Source organism: Saccostrea echinata, unplaced genomic scaffold (assembly GCF_033153115.1).
Source record: "Saccostrea echinata isolate AGI-Se365-2 ecotype Australia unplaced genomic scaffold, CSIRO_AGI_Sech_v1 ptg000001l, whole genome shotgun sequence".
Taxonomy (NCBI): domain Eukaryota; kingdom Metazoa; phylum Mollusca; class Bivalvia; order Ostreida; family Ostreidae; genus Saccostrea; species Saccostrea echinata.
Window position 1 is genome coordinate 36,310,265 of NW_026889750.1, and position 17,928 is coordinate 36,328,192.

Here is a 17,928-nt window from a genome sequence, read left to right on the forward strand (position 1 = left end):
TCGAGATCTACCATTGATCAATGGCCATTGACGGCATGTACTAATGGAGAAAATTCGAGTTGAATTCTGCAATTCTGAAAAAAATAAAAATGGACTCGCGTAATATACAGTATTTTGCTGATTTATGCACTTTCTTTAATTTTTATGCCCCCGGATCGAAAGATCCCGAGGGTATATTGTTTTTGTCCTGTCTGTCTGTTTGTCTGTTTGTCCGTTTGTCTGTTTGTCTGTCTATCTTTTGTGAACTTTAACCTTGCCCATAACTTTTGATTGGTTGGAGCTATGATTTTCATATTTCACATGTATATTCCTTGTGACCTTTCTTTGGGTACCATATTTGACCTTTTGACCTTGACCTTGGAGTTTGACCCACTTTTGCAAAGTTTTATGAGACTTTAACCTTGGCCATATCTTCTGAACAGTTGTTGCTTGGGGTTTCATACTTCACATGTATATTCTTTGTGACAAGGCCTTCCTTTGGATATCAACAATTTTGACCTTTTGACCTTGACCTTGGAGTTTGACCTACTTTTGAAAAACTTTAACCTTGGCCATAACTTTTGGAGCTAGGGCTTTCATACTTCACATATGTAATCCTTGTGACAAGACCTCCCTTTGGACACCAACCACTATGACCCTTTGACCTTGGAGTTTGACCTACTTTTGAAAAACTTTAACATTGGCCATAACTTTTGAATGGTTAGAGCTAGGGCTTTCATGCTTCACATATTTAATCCTTGTGACAAGACCTTTTTTGGGATACCAACCACTTTGACCTTTTGACCTTGACCTAGGTGTTTGACCTACATTTGAAAAACCTTAACCTTGGCCATAACTTTTGAATGGTTGATGCTGGGGCTTTGTTACTTCATATATGTAATCCTTGTGACATAACCTTCCTTTCGATACCAACCACTTTGACCTTGATGTTTTACTTACTTTTAAAAAACTTTAACATTCGCCCTTACTTTTGAACAGTTGCAGCTAGGTCTTTCAATTTTCACAGGTATATTCCTTGAGACAAGACCTTTCTTTAGGTACCAACATTTTTTATCTTTTGGCCTGGATTTTGACTTGCATTTGAGAAACTTTAACCTTTGCCATAAGCTGCCATACGGGGGCATCAGTGTTTCACAAACACATCTTGTTAAGTTATATTTTTAAGAAATTTTAGCTTTAATCTGCTTCTGAGGGTATTGGGAAAGATAACTCCTGCAAGTGGACTTTTTAAACCTTTTTTTAAATTGAAATTTTCATTTTATTAAAACTTCTTTAATTCATTTTTGTCACTTTTTATTCATTCACATACAATTCTTGTTTATTTATAACTGATATTCGAAATTATTTATATGCTTATTAAGATGAAAAGTGCATAAGTTTCTTTGGAGAAAAATACTTTTCTAATAAAACTAATATTGAATATGATGAATATTTGTCATTTTCTTTACATATGTGAACAAGGTGCCCATCACTTTACACTGTGACCTCTGCAATTCTATTGATTTGAAACTTGAAATAAAACATTTAATAAAAAGAAATTGGCAAAATAATTTGAAAATCACGGAAAATAATTCTGATATCGTGATCGTCATTTGGATTTTTGAAATCTACATAATAAGTGGTGCTGTAATGAAATTTGAAATAAACTGTGAGTGTAATGAGCCTCCTTAAGCAATCAGAAGAAACGTTTTTGCAAATTTCTGTCATATTTCCTAACGACCTTAATCTTTTTATAAACCTTAACAAACATAATGACACCATTAGTTCCAAAATCATTGCTTACGCCACATCATAATCTCGTTGGCTAGTGGCCCTTATCTTCAAAAAACACCCAGAACCAAATTTTTTATCACACGTGTAGGTCATTGGTAACACCTCAGTAGGATTTAAATCCATTTTAATTAAGGATTGGAAGCTTTTGAGCTGACACGTTTTAAAATCGTGACATATGTGCGTTTTAACTGGTAAATCTCTTTCATACAGACATAATTCTGCATCAACTTGATTTCTGCTACTTTGTAAAACAGATGGATTCCCCCTAAAAGGCTTTCAAACTCAGTAGATATTGTCTGGGCTATCAAAAATTGAACTTGAACGGGAATACAAAACGATTCATTGACAGTAGAATTATAAAATTCTATATCGCACCTCAGGGTTATATGATTCATATATAGAAGTGCTTCAAATTTACTTGCATTTATTATGATGACAGTACATAGATGAAATATTGGCTGACTTAAATAACACATGGAACGTCGTATCAAATAGAACAAATCTTTATTTCAGAAATATTGCTAATAAGAACAAAGGCATGGTTTTCCCTGCAAAATAAAAAATTTCCATTCAGTTAATAAAATATTAAAAATTGATTTTTTGTCAGTTCAATTCCAAGTATTTTCACGAGACTTACCAGTGGTCTCTCGCAGACGTAATTGTTAACCTGTCCACAGCTGTCAACGTGCCAGTGATATTTGTATGATCTCCAGAAGATACCGCAATTGTAGTCCCCATGTTCATGATAAATTGGTTCCTGACTGTACCAATCAAATTTGTGGCATGGCTTGACGGTGAATCCCCAGCACCACCTATGTTTGTTTGGTCTCAAAACGTCATTTAAAGCCAACCAGGCTCCTCTCCTGTCTGCATTGCATACGTGTAAATAATTATAGATTATTATAGATTTAATAAGTGATCATAGAGATTTCGTATTTGAAATATTCTATTTATGACGTAACGACTTACATCCATAGATACTGCACATGTGTCTGACGTAGGTGTTTTCGTGGGATTGGTCAATGGATACCAGGTATCCTCCCATGGCAACACATCTCATCTGCGATAAAATAAACAAAACTTGAAACCGCCGGTTAGACTAAAATCTGTTAGATTGTGCATGATGTAAAATAAAAAGAATACGGTTTAAATATACATGATCTAGACTTTACATGTTATATGTGTCTTTGAAAAAGATTATTGAGATTCTCCATAGAACAATTGACAAGAATAAGGTACAATTTACTTACAGAAGCCCTGTACCAGTTAAGTTTGTCCCTGCTGAACCAGTAACAACGTTTGTTGTACTGATGCCATCCATAAGGACAACCACCAGAAACAACTCTGGCTGCAGCGTACTTAAAGGCCCTATACCTTGGTGCATTGCCGTAACTGGCCTCAGATACTTTAAAAAGTGAAAAAATAATGTCACAAATAATAATGTTTTTGTAAATAATTGTATAGTAGGGTTTTAAGTAGAAATAATTGTTGTTACTCAAGCTGTAATTTTCATGTGTATTTTTTGAGTGACGTATGGTGAGAATTATCTAGTTTTTTAATTTTAAATAACCATTGCATTCTGAACCTTTGACTTTTTCCCAAAATCAGGATGATATAAAACTTTCAATGTTTTCTCTATTTATCTCTTTTTATTTAGACTGTACATAAGAAAGGGATTTTGAAATAAATAAATAAAAAAAAAAAAGCACAATTCATTGTTTGATCATATTTTTTTCAACTTCGGCAATAATCGATTATGATATTTTTTCAAGAAATCTGGCAGATGAATACATACCAGCTAGGAATGTGGAAACCAGCAAAAGCAAGGCGATAAGTGTGTTCATGATTGAAGCTTTTCTCAATGTCCAATCACACTTCTCATCGTGTATATATACTGAATACAAAAAGAATCAATATCTCATCATTTATTCATACGAACAGTTGCTTAACACAGTGAGACGAACGCCTCTTTCCAGCTTCTTCATTATGAACATTAGTTTCCATGTTTGCTTTTCTATACAGTCATCATACGTTTATAACATCTAATCGTCTTAAGATACAAAAAACAGATGTCAGAATTGTTTTATACATCAGTAATGCATAAAATACCCAAAATCGGACAACTAAAGGGTGTTCCAAAAATACTTAAGGAATGTGCTGAGCATTCAGAAGAATTTTATATATAGGAAGGATTGTTGACTTTGTTTGGAGTACTCTCAAGTCACCATGAACGCCTTCCTTGCACTCTGTCTTCTCGTTAGTGTAATTGCTGGTAAATTATTTCTCAAAATTGCTTCGTTCGATAGTTGAATACATTCAATAATTTTACCGTTTGCCCAAGCTTTATTTTAATTTCTTTTCAGTTGAAGGCAGCTATGACTATGCTCCCAAATACAGCAGTTTTGGATATGTTGCCGCCAAGATCGCTAAAGGGACCTGTCCTTATGGTTGGAGTTTGTATCATGGGAGCTGTTATTATTTTAGCAGAGATAGACTGTCATGGTGGCAGGCTTCTGTAATTATAGCTGATCATTACTTACATTATTTTAAAACGATAGAATTGTTTTAATATTAATTAATACATAGGACTTGGGAGTATGCTGAACAGAGGATATATAACGTGAGATAATCAGCATTTGATAAGAATTCTTGATACGCTTTTTCCTTTTTTCTCTGAAATGTTTCAGATGAAATGTGCTTCTATGGGAGGATTTTTATGCAATGTTGACGAAGCCCATGAAAACACATATATCAGACATCACCTTGCTATGTACGGAGGTACGTTCACAATGACACACCAAAACGGTGTTTTACATTTTAAAAAAAAATGCTTATAATGAAGATAAAGTATTGAATTTTAACAGCAATGTGACAAATTTTGTACTTTTTATTTTCTAAAGGAAATCGATTTATTCTAAAATGCTGATATCTATTTCTCTCAATTTTTCAATAGTTCTGAAGAAATTAGCATATTGTTTCCATGAATCCTAGAAAACGTTCTTATCTAGTGCATAAATAAGAACGATTAATATAACCTGTTTTGTTTTATTGTATCTATTTTGTTTCATAAACAAAACAATTTAGTCGCCCGCGTGGCGCAGTGGTTTGAGAGTTTGCTCTAGAGTCGCGGTGTAAAGAGTTGATCTTTACGTCGCAGGTTCGAATCCCATTACGGGACGAGGAGACCGGTGGTTCTTCGGATGAGACCGTATAAACTGAGGTCCCAGAAGATGCTGACACGAAAAAGATCCCTCACTGCTCAATGGCCCTGAGTGCCGAATATAGGTCTAAATTTGCTACCCTCCACCAGCAATTGGTGGCATCTCCACCAATTCTCGATAGGGACGTTAAACAACAAAGAAACAATTGAGTAACTCGAGTATTTAAACTATTATATACTTACAGTAACTCCTGGAGCATGGATGGCCCTGAACGACTGTCTTTACCCCAACGCTCACAGATGGAGCTGGGGATTCACAAAGAGGCGATGTCACAAGTTTGATTGGTACGGTAACGAGCCCGTGTACCATAAAAAGGGAGACTGGAATTGTGGAGCTTTCTGGTCCAGTTACAAATATCACTGGCATGTCGATAGCTGTGCTCAGAGAAACTACTACGTCTGTGAAATGAAATTGGTAATTTCTTCATTATTTATAGAAGCCGGAGATGATTTAATAGTAATTGCATGAAGGATTCAATATTGAGTAACATCTATTTATACATTATTTTTTTTGTACAGGGAAAACCATGCAGATGCCAGTATTAATTCATTGTGGATTTCTTAATAAATGTTTAAACAAGAATTATTTCTCATTGTTAATTAATGCTGTGTTTATTTTACTGAGTCTTTTGACAAACAACCATGAATATGTTAAAGAATATAGTTAATAAGAGAAGATTCATTTATTTCAATACAACTCAAATTCAATGATAAAGGAAATGCTGAGAACGTTCTTTATCAAGAGCTTGTTTCAAAATGCACCAGGCCAGTCTTGAATATTCCGATGGGAAAAAAAACATCAATGCATCAGACCAGTTGGGATATCTCAGTGGAAAACCATTAAGAATCTCCTTGTTTAAAATGGATCACAGACCAATAAGATTGGGATTGGTTTTAGTCTTTATAAAAAAAAGCTCATCGATATCATTTCTGGTCAATGAATTTAGGTTGAATGTAATTCACTACTCATACTTAGATCATTTAATTTCTATTACAATACAATGATCTTGTCAGCACATACAAGCTATCATTGAGTCAAATGCTGACTGACGTTTTTCATACTAATTGTTGAGCCATTCCATTATTTATGCACTGAACTGTCTACGGATTTTCCTGTTTTTTTCCCGATCATGACAAGGAGCACACGGCGGGTGTGACCGGTCGGCAGGGGATGCTCACTCCTCCATGGCACCTGATCCCACCTCTAAATTTTGAGGTCCGTGTTTGCTCTACTCCAAATTTGTATCATTTCATTGGACTGTTCATTATCTTCATATTTCATTCTAGTCAATGCATGTAGTATGTAAGAATGGGAATCTTTTCATAGACTTCAACAATGTAGCTTTATATTGTTAACGCATTTTGAGTTTATCTCGAAATTTTTTTTATATATTTTTCTTTATTTTTCATTGTAATGATAATGTCTATAGTATTAATTCTCTTCTTAATGCGCGAGTATATTACAACACACTTCCTAGGAAATGATAAAAAAAAATGTCATTGATGTATACCAATTATATACTGTAAACTAACTTTTATTCGCGTGCGAGAAGTATCCGCGAGTTCTGCGACCTTCTTTTACTCGGGAATAACACTAAATCCACTGAATTGATACAATTCTAAGGTATCAAATTAATCAAAAGTATATAAAACACAAATCCATCCCAGCTCATTGCAGACAAAAATACCTGTTTCGAGTAAAATAGAGGGAATAATTCTTGTCCTCGAAGAAAGTATGCTACACTGAGGTATAGTTTCGCTTGACTGCGTTTTAGTTACAAAAAAATACGATTTGCCTTTTCTTTTGAATTAATGTCTTTATATAAAAAAATTAATATGCATCAAACAGAGTTAATTGAAGGAAAATACACAAATCCGATAAGAAAAAATTAAGCAATTAAAACAGATTTTGAAAGGCGAGAATTTAAAACTGGAAAAGTGTGACACCAAGTGGATTCGAACCACGACTCTAAAAGTAACTTCGGCACCATGAGCCAGCGGTCTTTTATTTTTAACATCTTTTAAGAGCCAGCGGTCAAACTTTCTGAGCTAATCTGATCATATAACAAATGGTTACATATATAAATACGAACCAAGTTTCCTTATTTTTTATAGGTTTCTTTTCTTGTTATTTTCGACCCAACGACAGGTGTGCCCTTTAGAAAAAAATCCATTTCAAATTATTTCTTACATCCTACCAAAATATCATAATTTTATTTGGGGACAGGCCTGCCTTAAGGATGCTCCTTATGGTCAATTCTTTTGAATTTCCGAATACATTCTTTCTGCAGTAGAAAACCAGGGATTAATGAACTAGAGGCTGTGTTGACATACATTTTGTAGATCATACATAACTGTCTATTTTCATTTTAGTTCATTTATTTTCACTAAAAGTAAGTTTATTTAATGTCTTGTATATATAAGATAGATGTAAAATGGATCTGTAATATTATTTAAGAATAAGCATTTGAAACAATGTCCTTAATAAAAGATGTATGTATTGAATATTATTTTGTACAAATGTGCCTTGTTTACACTACATTCTGGACTCAATCTGTCAACTGTTAGAGCGACACAAACTGATAACACCTTCATATACAATTACATCAGAATAAATTGGAAGTAAACATGAAACGAAATTTCCTGTTATCAAATAGATACAAAATATTGAAAAGATTGAGTTCACACAATAGTCACTTCTAGTCAATTCTATTATAAGTATACAATGCGATAAGAAATTTTCTTTATGAATTAATATTGATAGTGGTCGATGGTCGGGGGAGGGGGTGTGGCTAGAATATGATAAATCTGTTGTTTTTCTGTACCACAGTGTAGGTATTAGTATACTCTTGTATTAATTTCTTTCGTGTTAGAGTAGTTAAGTGTGTTCTTGAAAACTTCTATACTTCAATCACAGTCCAGATACTCCTATACCTTTTTCTTGTATTATCACCAAAACATAATAGGTGGTTATATCAATAGCAATCTAACTATAAAATTGATAAAAGTCTGAAAAGCTTATGGCAGTGTGTTAAAGTTAAAAAAATATTTTTCTGTCATCCTTGAGCATTGATTCATTTATTTTCCACACAATCACATCCATAACATGCGAAAGCCTGTAAGTATCAAACAAAAAAAAATAAACGCCCATTATCTCGTAATAACGAGATAATTATCTCGTGACTACGAGGAAATTATCTCGTAATTTCGATATCAGGTTCCGGGGCCATGAAACTTAGACGAGCTCATTTTTGATCTCAGTCTCACTTTTCCACTATTAATTAATTCCTTTGGTAAAAGTGAGACTGAGATCAAAAGTGAACTCGTCTAAGTTTTATGGCCCCGGAGCCTGATCTCGAAATTAAGAGAAAAGATCTCGTTATTATGAGAAAATTATCTCTTAGTTACAATGTACAGAAAAATATACACGTACGTAAGCTTTTCTCTTTCCGTCCTTCTTTTTCAATTTTTTTTTTTTTTTTTTTTTTTTTTTTTTTTTTTTTTTTTTTTTTTTGATAATTGCAGGTCGAGGAAATCAAGATTTATTGAAGCAATCTTTTCTACAATGACTTCCACTGGCAGATAAAACGGAATGTTGGAATGAGTGTCCTCCTAAAATAATTTTATATACTAAGAAAGGCACGAGCAAGGACTTAATGCTTTAGGTGTAGGTAGATTAAATTCTAAATGAATTCCTCAGGGTAGGAATCTCTAACCTACCCAAGTAACCGTTTATCAAGTCGTAAAAAATAATTTAAAAGCCTTGATTTGCATGAGTGAGTACAAAAATACTGTTCTACTATACTACATTTTGCAATTAAAATACTTCTTAAAGAACGAAGAGAAAATACTTTTTAAAGAACCGGACGTTATTTTTATTTTTTTTTTTACTTGATACTAATACACATGTAGTTAATAATAACAGCTACATGTATATAACGACGTCCATTTTGATAATAAAACTAAGAATCATTTTTAAGAATCTTCAGACAGGTCAAGTTTACCTTGCTGTGACAAAATATCATAAGATTATGGTCTAGTAATATTTTGACTGAAATTAAACGTAACTTAATAATGTAACCGATAGAAGTAAATTAATAATTGCTGCAGAATATACAGTAAGTGGCACCTCCAATGTTTATTTCGCCTGCGTGCTCACTTATATGACAACAGTTTGATCAACAATGGCTTCTACAATTTATGCATTTTCACTATATGATCAGAGCCCCAACCTAACTCCAGAACCCCTGACCCTGAGGCCTTAAATTTTCAACTAAATTTTATCAGCAGACCAGTGTTCAGAACTGTTCAACAGAAATACTGACAAATCTAATGTAACAATTTTCAGTAGAATCTCCCCTTGGATGGCATTTGGGGATCGAACATGTAAACCTACAAGTAGTATATCCTCGTGTGTAAAATTGTAAATATAACCACCTTTGTTTGATAAATAAAATTTTCATTCGTCTCTAGGAATGTTCATTTGAACAACTTCTCAAAAATTTATTGCAGTGAGCCCGTCCAGTAAAAGAAGACAAACCTATCTTTTTAAAATTTCGTGTTGATACTTATATGTTGATATTTTATGTTCTATCCTCAAAGCTTTCTTTATAAATTAAAAACAAATTGTTCAGACAAAACTGAATAAATGATTACCTCCTATTATATAATAATATGATTATTTCGTTTCCTTTACGTCTGCTGTAATTAAAACAGCATTAGCATTTTGTCATTATTTCTTTTTCCTTTGCTTAGTTAACACCTGCTTTAAAAAGGTGAACGAAACATGCATTTTTCAAAAGTAGGAAACCATTTGACCTCCATAAAATTTTTAGGAATAGCTGTTCCACTAAAAACATTTCTTTTAAAAAATGACAGAAATTTGCTTTTTATCAATATACACTGTGTACTTGTGTACTGTAAAAGAAACAAATTGTAAGTAATTAACCTATAAAATAAAAGAAGTTTTACGTGATTGCAGTCATGAGAAAAATTGTTTGTTGACGATATTTTTGTTTTAATCTCTACCTGGGACCTGTAATTCATTTTCTTTAAAATGATATTTCCAGATAATGTATCAAATGAAAACATCTGGCGAGTAAATTTTTATATTTTAAGTATATTATCAATTTTCTCCTTCAGTGTTATTAATCTTATTTGAAGAGAACTTTTTAAACAATATAGATACAAAAATTTAGTGACAAACGTATGGAAAATTATGAAGCCCATAAAATCACGTATGTGGGGCTTAGATAACATTACATTAATTCCACAAGATATGTTGAATAAAAAGTTACTATTATTCTGTATACCCTGATCAGGAAACACCAATGTACATGTACATATATTTTCTTTCAATGTCAATAGACAAGAAAAAATAAGGAAACCCATGAAACATGCCCGAGAAATCAGACATTGCTAATTTTGCAGAGCAGATGTCACACAAGTTCTTCATGCATCGTCACCATAATCAAAACTGAAGTCGAAATAATTATTAACTTTCACCTAATTTACAATGTTTCTTTAATGCTATAATTTGATAGATAACGGCAAAAGATAGACATACCAACTCACAGTGCTCAACGATGATTTATTTAATATCATTAAAGAATTACAGGACAATTGTGATAACTACATGGTATTTAAACTGTGATTAACACTTCAAATCTGACCAATTACCCCGCGATCTCAATAAGGAGAGTCATAATTACCGCCAAATCAGCTTATATAGATATGTGAAAAAAACGTTACATTATCAACGTTTATGCAGAAGTTTCTTTTTTAAAATGAATTTATATATTATACATATATTTTATTTTTTCCGACTAACCGATTACAGATTTTCTAACCGATTTCTGTCCTTCCGACCAAGTAACCGGTTACAAATTGACATCCCTAATATATATATATATATATATATATATATATATATATATATATATATATATATATATATATAGAGAGAGAGAGAGAGAGAGAGAGAGAGAGAGAGAGATTTGAAAATTAAATGATAAATGTATTTGATTGGACTCCGAAGAGTGTAGCAGTTATCTCGAATTTCACGTAAGTATTAAAAAATCCTGATTTTGGTAAATAGAAATGTATAAGCGTAAGCGTTAGTTAGCAAACATTTTTATTCAATACCTACATTTATATATCTATAAAAATCAGTACTGGCATTTACAAGGTTTTCCCTGAAACAAAAATTTAAAAAAATATTAACTTTCTTTATTCAATTAAAAGCCAATATCAATTCAGAATACTCAAGATAACTAAATACTCGAACAATGAAATTACCTTCAGTTTAAAGAAAGTCCTCTTTAAATCAAACACTGGTATTTAACATATTAAATAAAAATTTACCAATTTCATTTCACAGACGTAGTAGTTTCTCTGAGCACAACTATCGACATGCCAGTGATATTTGTAACTGGACCAAAAAGCTCCACAATTCCAGTCTCCTGTTTTATGGTACACAGGCTCGTTTCCGTACCAATCAAACTTGTGACATCGCCTCTTTGTGAATCCCCAGCTCCATCTGTGAGCGTTAGGGTAGAGACAGTCGTTCAGAGCCATCCAAGCTCCAGGAGTTACTGTAATTATAATTAGTTAAAAGACTCGTATATGGTATCTGTAGAATGGCATGCATATCAACAACATGAGGTTAAAGACAACAGCTTGAAACAATTCCCAGTTGCATTACATGAAAAGTTGAACAGAAATGTGAACTTTTGTTGGAGATCCAAATCTTTTGGTATTATTTGGAACAATGCGCCCTCGTAAAACAAATCCCTAATAGCTAATTTTGTCCTCGACCTACCTCCATACATAGCAAGGTGATGTCTGATATATGTGTTTTCATGGGCCTCGTCAACATTGCATAAAAATCCTCCCATAGAAGCACATTTCATCTGAAATGTTAAGTAAAATTCCGTGACTTGTAATAACTGTAGAAAATCAACAAAACTCTTACGTAAATATAATTCACATATGACTTTTTGGGAATATATCAAGATGATCAAGATTAAACTTTAATAAGACTAGAAGGAAGAGGGTATATTTTTCTATTTCTAAGGCTTGATAATTGTGCTAGTATAATCAAGCTGATATTTACGGAGGCCTGCCACCATGACAGTCTATCTCTGCTAAAATAATAACAGCTCCCATGATACAAACTCCAGCCATAAGGACAAGTCCCTTTAGCGATCTTGGCAGCAACATATCCAAAACTGCTGTATTTGGGAGCATAGTCATAACTGCTTTCAACTGTAACTAAAAAATAATAATGAAAAAAAAATTAAAATAAAAAATAATTAAATTATTTGAATAAATAAAAACTCATTTTCTATTCCCCTTTGTCACTATTATTACCTATCGTTACAGAAACCACGAGTGTTAAGATAAGTAAACAATTCATGACTGTAGCTAGCAGCATATTGCTAATTGTTCATATTATGTTCTTTTTATAAGTTTGTATCCTTTTCCTACATATGTGAAATGTAAATATTCACGCCTTTTTCGTGTCAAAAACATGCCAGAAAACTGCATTTGTGCTGATCCAAGGGAAAGTAATCAAGCACATTGCATGTATTGAACTACGAACAGATATGTATGATATCAGGGCGGGAAATGATCCCTTGTTAATGTGATATTATAACGTAGAACACAAATATTATTGTACTTGTTCAAATATGATTGTATAGAGTATATATACCGAGGACAGTTTTGGAAACCAGTAGATTACTAAAATCAGCCCCAGCATGAATGCAGTGGTTTTTGCTTGTCTTTTGCTCTCAGCAACACTCGCTGGTAAGTTAAGCATCACATTAATTCCAGTATTTACTTTAAAAGTTCATATTAGTTAATCAATACCAATGTGTGATATCATGACATTTTTATAAGAAAATGTATTAATTCAATGCTACTGAACTCGCTACAAAATATTCCAAAATCTTAAGTTAGCTTAAATAACAAATAAAGAATTATTTTATTTTATAAATATTTCAAATAAAAATAATCTCTCAGTATATATATTTCAACAAAATTTTCAACCTTGCAGTCTCACAAGCCAGCTATAATATAAGGCCAAGGTACAGGGCCTTTAAGTACGCTGCTGCCAGAGTTGTTGCTGGTGGTTGTCCTTATGGATGGCATCAGTACAACAAACGTTGTTACTGGTTCAGCAGGGACAAACTTAACTGGTACAGGGCTTCTGTAAGTAAATTGTACCTAACTATTGCCCTTTGTTTAAACCGAGAATCCCCTTTAAAGACAACTTAAACAAGAAGAAAATAGAAATTGTATATTTAAACTTATTTTTTTGAATTAAATGCAATCCAGTACCCCTCGGATTAACAAGCGAGTTTAAGTTTTGTTTACTTAATGTAGATGAGATGTGTTGCCATGGGAGGATACCTGGTATCCATTGACCAATCCCACGAAAACACCTACGTAAGACACATGTGCAGTATCTATGGATGTAAGTCGTTACGTCATAAGAAGACTATTTCAAATACGAAATCTCTTTGATCACGATGAGTACTTATTAAATCTATAATAATCTATAATTATTTACACGTATGCAATGCAGACAGGAGAGGAGCCTGGTTGGCTTTAAATGACGTTCTGAGACCAAACAAACATAGGTGGTGCTGGGGATTCACCGTCAAGCCATGCCACAAATTTGACTGGTACGGTCAGGAACCAATTTATCATGAACATGGGGACTACAATTGCGGTATCTTCTGGAGATCATACAAATACCACTGGCACGTTGACAGTTGTGGACAGGTTAACAATTACATCTGCGAGAGACCACTGGTAAGTTTCATGAATATACCTGGAATTAAACTGACAAAAAATATCAAATGTGAATATTTTATTTACTGAATGGAAATTTTCTATTTTGCAGGGAAAACCATGCCACTGTTCTTATTAGCAATATTTCTAAAATAAAGATTTGTTCTACTTGATACCGTGTTCTGTGGATATGTCAGTCAGCAAATATGTCAATTATATATTTTCATCATAATAACAACGTGTAAAGAAAGATTTTTGGGGACATTACTTATGAAGTTACTTCAACTTCAAACTGTTTCTCTAGATTTAAAATTATTTCAAGAATACCAGCCCATATAAAGCCTACTGATAGCGATTCAAGAAATTCTGTCGTAGTTATAACCTCACGGTGCTATAGAAATACTACAATTCTATTCTAGAAATTTATTGTTTATTTTTATATTTCCGTCTATTCCAAAGTTTGTTTGACATTATCTTTTATGTCCAGTAAAAAATATGTTGTCTCTCCCCCACCCCCCTTTCCCCGATGGGAAAAAAGTCTTACTGGTATCAGCATTGATATACATGTACATGTATGTCATAAATGAAATATGGAGATAACGAACAGTAATCAAGCTCAAAAGTCCACTGAAATAAAACAAATAGGGAGCAGAGCAAGCACGGACCTCTAAAAGCATCAGAGGTGAGATCAGGTGCCAATCGACATTTTTCGCTTTAATCAATGCGAAATAGATATTTTTTTTGCTCGAGATAATTAAGCTTTTTAATCTGAAGAGTTTTCTAACAAAGAGTCATAAAAACCAATTCTTCAATTCTATGGGTGTATTGAAATCATTTCTACTGAAAAAGAGTGGTTTTTCGAATAATTGTATTTTAATTGAATTGAATCTACAAATATTTTTGTATTTGATTGGTATATAGTATGTCAATGTTGCACCATTAATTTACGATAGTTTGTCTTTTTTTCTTGCATTTACAGAGTATTCAAAAATAAATAAATAAAAAAAAATGAAAGAAAGAAAGAGCTGGCTATGACTTTACGATGAAATGCATCGGTCGAAAAGGAAGAAACAGTTTTATTTTGATTTAGACCTGCTAGTATTTTTTCACAGCAGATTCAGCACGAACGAAGAGAGATAAGTCAAGTGTGCAAACCTATTTTAAAATAGAAATTAAATGACGAATTCTATGGAATGGTTGTTTCTATGTTGTTTAACGTCCCATTCGAGGATCTTTCACTCATATAGAGACGTTACCTGTTTGCCGGTGAAGAGCTTCATATTTAGACTTATACTCGGCACTGTACACGGGCCATTGAACAGTGAGGGAGCTTTATCATGCCAATGCCCACCGTGAAACGGGACCTCGGGTTTTAAGGTCTCATCCGAACGACCCGTGACTTTCATTTCTAGTGCCGAGCGCTTGGCGAAGGAACTATCTATGTTTACGTCTTAGGTTTGACGCGAACGAGAATCGAACTCGGGTCTCCCAATCACGAAGCGAGCGCCCTACCACTAGGCTACCGTGAACGGTGCAAATTCTATGGAAGAAGCAGACAGACCTTGGGCGACAACCGGTATTCTCAAGTATCGTACAGGCAAACCTCCATCCCGATATCTTGTTATTGTCATATAAAAGCAAGAAGATCATGATGGTGAAACTTACTGTTAACTCGGAAGAAAGATGTGAGGATGCCTACGAGAGAAAGAAAACAAATACATGTACTGGGATCTGACAGATGAAATACACAGAAAAGGATGGAGCGCATGGGTATTTCTCTATGGGGATTGGCTGTAGAGGATTCCCAGCACAACCAATCTAGAGAGCCATTACAGTCCTGGGAATCACAGGAAGGGACAAAAGATGAGGAATACAAAGACCAACAAACACAGCATAGAAGCCATCATACTGGCTGTGGAGAAAAAGAGCAGACTAGAACTGGAAACCATTCATAGATGGACAGTAATTTAGCCAATCACAGGTTATAGATCGAAGCAACCGATGACGAGTGGAGCTGAGGTTTTTTCTGTCTTTCTCTCTGAAAGCTCAATTTGAAATAGGTAGCACCTGTTCCTTCGCCAAGCACTCGCACTTTGAAGTGAAATTGCAGGTCTTTCGGATGAGGTCTAAAAAAACCAAGGCAACGTGTCATGGCAATCTAAAGAACCCTCACTCCTCAAATGCTACATGTGCCAAGTAAAAGCCTAAACATAATCCCTTTAACAGTATTTGGTGACGTCTTATACGAGTGAAATAATCTATATATATATATATATATATATATATATATATATATATATATATATATATATATATATATATATATATATATATATATATATATTTAAGAATAAGTTCAGGTTTGGAGCAAAACCAAAACTAAAGGCTGTTGAAATTTAAAAAAAAAACTTTTTAAAACAAGGAATTACATGTAACACTTAAGGGACAGGACAGCTTGAGGAGGGGGGGGGGGGTTAGTACCCTCATTTCTTGGTAGTTGTACCAGATATAATCGCAATGTTTCAAATTCACAAAATAAATGCTACAAAATAAACATACATTTTTCCCAGTACAATTATATTCTAATTAGTTTTGTAGTAGTTTTAAAGTAAAATATAATTGGTTTACCTGATTTTTTTTCTAAATATACTCAAGTATTTTTCTGGAAGAAAAATAATTAGTATTACGTATGATTGCGTATATCTATTATTTTATTGGACTTTTGCGAGAAGCACTGACTTTTACACTCGACGGCTTACTTTGACATTTAAACATGTGTCATGTACGGAGGTACGGACTTGATATTAGATCAGAAAACCTTAGTAGTAGTCATAGGTATGGTGTTAGGGGCACTTACATGATTTACTTGTATGCAATCAACACAAGAGATGATGGGAGGAAGAATAACATAACTTAAAATACCTTATTCGTGAGGGATAGTATTTCCTTTCAATCTCATTTTATGAAAGAATCAAATAAGGAAAAAATACAATCGAAATGAAAACTTGGCAGTAGTTGGTCAAATGGGGAAGGAGGGGGGTTAGTATAGGGTGTTTCTCTTTCCCCTCCCTAGAAAAACGTAGTATGTTCTTTGAAATGAATTATTATCGTTTAATTATTTGATAAGCTAAATATTTATATCGAAAAGAGTTGCTGTATATTGTCCCAGTGTAAAAGTAAGCCGTCGAATGTAAAAGTCAGCGCTTCTCGCAGAAGTCCATTATGAAATTAAAGTGTGGATAGAGATATGATAATTACATGCAGTTTCGAAATTGGAATTATTGAAATCTCATGTAGTTAAATTGAATGGTTATAGAAAATATATCGATAGAAACTATCCCGGACAATGTAGACGTGTAATTTCTTTTAGTTCCCATTCTCGCCTTTGCATGTTACTTCTTATTTTGAAACTATGAGTGGATAAGGCACAATGTTTTATGCGAAATATAAGCGTTCAATAATGGAAAAGGAATACCTGGTATATTTTGTTTTGAAAATTTGCTTTTCAATGAAAATTTTCCAAATTATATCCTAATTATAACGAAGCATTGTTTTTATTGTTTACTTTAAAGATAATATTTATCAGAGAATGATATGATGTGCAAATATATTTGGCACGACACAAATTTGCCTCTCTTTGAGAAATGTTTCTTTATAGTTTACAGGATTTATCCATTGTCATTTGCTATCTTTACATTTGGCAGATTGTTATCGATAACATTAATATTAATATATTCAGATGTGTTTGACAATGTGCTTTAAATTCGAATACTTTATAGAAATAACATGTGCAAATTCCCAGAGTAATTACTAATACTTAGAGAACCTTTTTAAAATTTTAATAGAGGAATACTTTGAAGACTGAAAGCACAGTTGATTAGAGGACATTTTAAATCCGGAATGACATTTAAAAAATACAGAAAAATTCATATTTATCTTTTGTTTTATTTCATAAGGATCAAAGAAGACACGTGTAAATATTTCTCTTACGGTTATAATGAAGCACTGAATTCATATTTTTCGAGATGCATTGTTTCATAACATGCTAAGACACATTATTCAATTTTTCAGGACAGTCGTCCAAGTTATGAAGCAAAGCATGTTAAAAATTTTAATTTAATGCTTATATTTATATT

At 33.2% G+C, this 17,928-nt stretch overlaps 3 protein-coding genes and 1 long non-coding RNA gene across 4 annotated transcripts; 2 read left to right on the plus strand and 2 right to left on the minus strand.

Moving 5' to 3' along the window:
• Positions 1-2,294: 2,294 nt before the first annotated feature.
• On the minus strand, positions 2,295-3,624 carry LOC133197170 (perlucin-like protein). Its single transcript, XM_061333059.1, has 5 exons — positions 3,569-3,624; positions 3,024-3,178; positions 2,743-2,833; positions 2,411-2,640; positions 2,295-2,321 (listed from the first exon to the last, which is right to left on the minus strand). Exons 1-5 carry the CDS (start codon positions 3,615-3,617, stop codon positions 2,295-2,297), a joined length of 552 nt encoding a protein of 183 aa, XP_061189043.1. The 5' UTR covers positions 3,618-3,624.
• A 375-nt stretch (positions 3,625-3,999) lies between these two features.
• On the plus strand, positions 4,000-5,579 carry LOC133197178 (perlucin-like protein). The gene is made up of 5 exons (XM_061333071.1): positions 4,000-4,045; positions 4,137-4,288; positions 4,461-4,551; positions 5,179-5,408; positions 5,513-5,579. Exons 1-5 carry the CDS (start codon positions 4,000-4,002, stop codon positions 5,537-5,539), a joined length of 546 nt encoding a protein of 181 aa, XP_061189055.1. The 3' UTR covers positions 5,540-5,579.
• Positions 5,580-11,113: 5,534 nt separating this feature from the next.
• On the minus strand, positions 11,114-11,774 carry LOC133190946 (uncharacterized). The gene is made up of 3 exons (XR_009721638.1): positions 11,697-11,774; positions 11,357-11,586; positions 11,114-11,187 (listed from the first exon to the last, which is right to left on the minus strand). It is a non-coding gene; the product is annotated as an uncharacterized LOC133190946 (long non-coding RNA).
• Positions 11,775-12,753: 979 nt separating this feature from the next.
• Positions 12,754-15,763, plus strand: LOC133197184 (perlucin-like protein). The gene is made up of 5 exons (XM_061333085.1): positions 12,754-12,802; positions 13,053-13,207; positions 13,382-13,472; positions 13,584-13,813; positions 15,590-15,763. The coding sequence occupies exons 1-5, from the start codon at positions 12,754-12,756 to the stop codon at positions 15,761-15,763; spliced, it is 699 nt and encodes a 232-aa protein (XP_061189069.1).
• The last annotated feature ends 2,165 nt before the right edge of the window (positions 15,764-17,928 follow it).

Coding starts and splice junctions, on each gene's coding strand:
- LOC133197170 (XM_061333059.1), bottom strand. CDS start 3,617: ATGAACACACTTATCGCCTTGCTTTTGCTGGTTTCCACATTCCTAGCT. Junction 3,179..3,568: donor GGTTTCCACATTCCTAGCTG/GTATGTATTCAT, acceptor CACTTTTTAAAG/TATCTGAGGCCAGTTACGGC. Junction 2,641..2,742: donor CATGTGCAGTATCTATGGAT/GTAAGTCGTTAC, acceptor TATGCAATGCAG/ACAGGAGAGGAGCCTGGTTG.
- LOC133197178 (XM_061333071.1), top strand. CDS start 4,000: ATGAACGCCTTCCTTGCACTCTGTCTTCTCGTTAGTGTAATTGCTG. Junction 4,289..4,460: donor TGTCATGGTGGCAGGCTTCT/GTAATTATAGCT, acceptor GAAATGTTTCAG/ATGAAATGTGCTTCTATGGG. Junction 4,552..5,178: donor TCACCTTGCTATGTACGGAG/GTACGTTCACAA, acceptor ATATACTTACAG/TAACTCCTGGAGCATGGATG.
- LOC133197184 (XM_061333085.1), top strand. CDS start 12,754: ATGAATGCAGTGGTTTTTGCTTGTCTTTTGCTCTCAGCAACACTCGCT. Junction 12,803..13,052: donor GCTCTCAGCAACACTCGCTG/GTAAGTTAAGCA, acceptor TCAACCTTGCAG/TCTCACAAGCCAGCTATAAT. Junction 13,208..13,381: donor TTAACTGGTACAGGGCTTCT/GTAAGTAAATTG, acceptor TACTTAATGTAG/ATGAGATGTGTTGCCATGGG.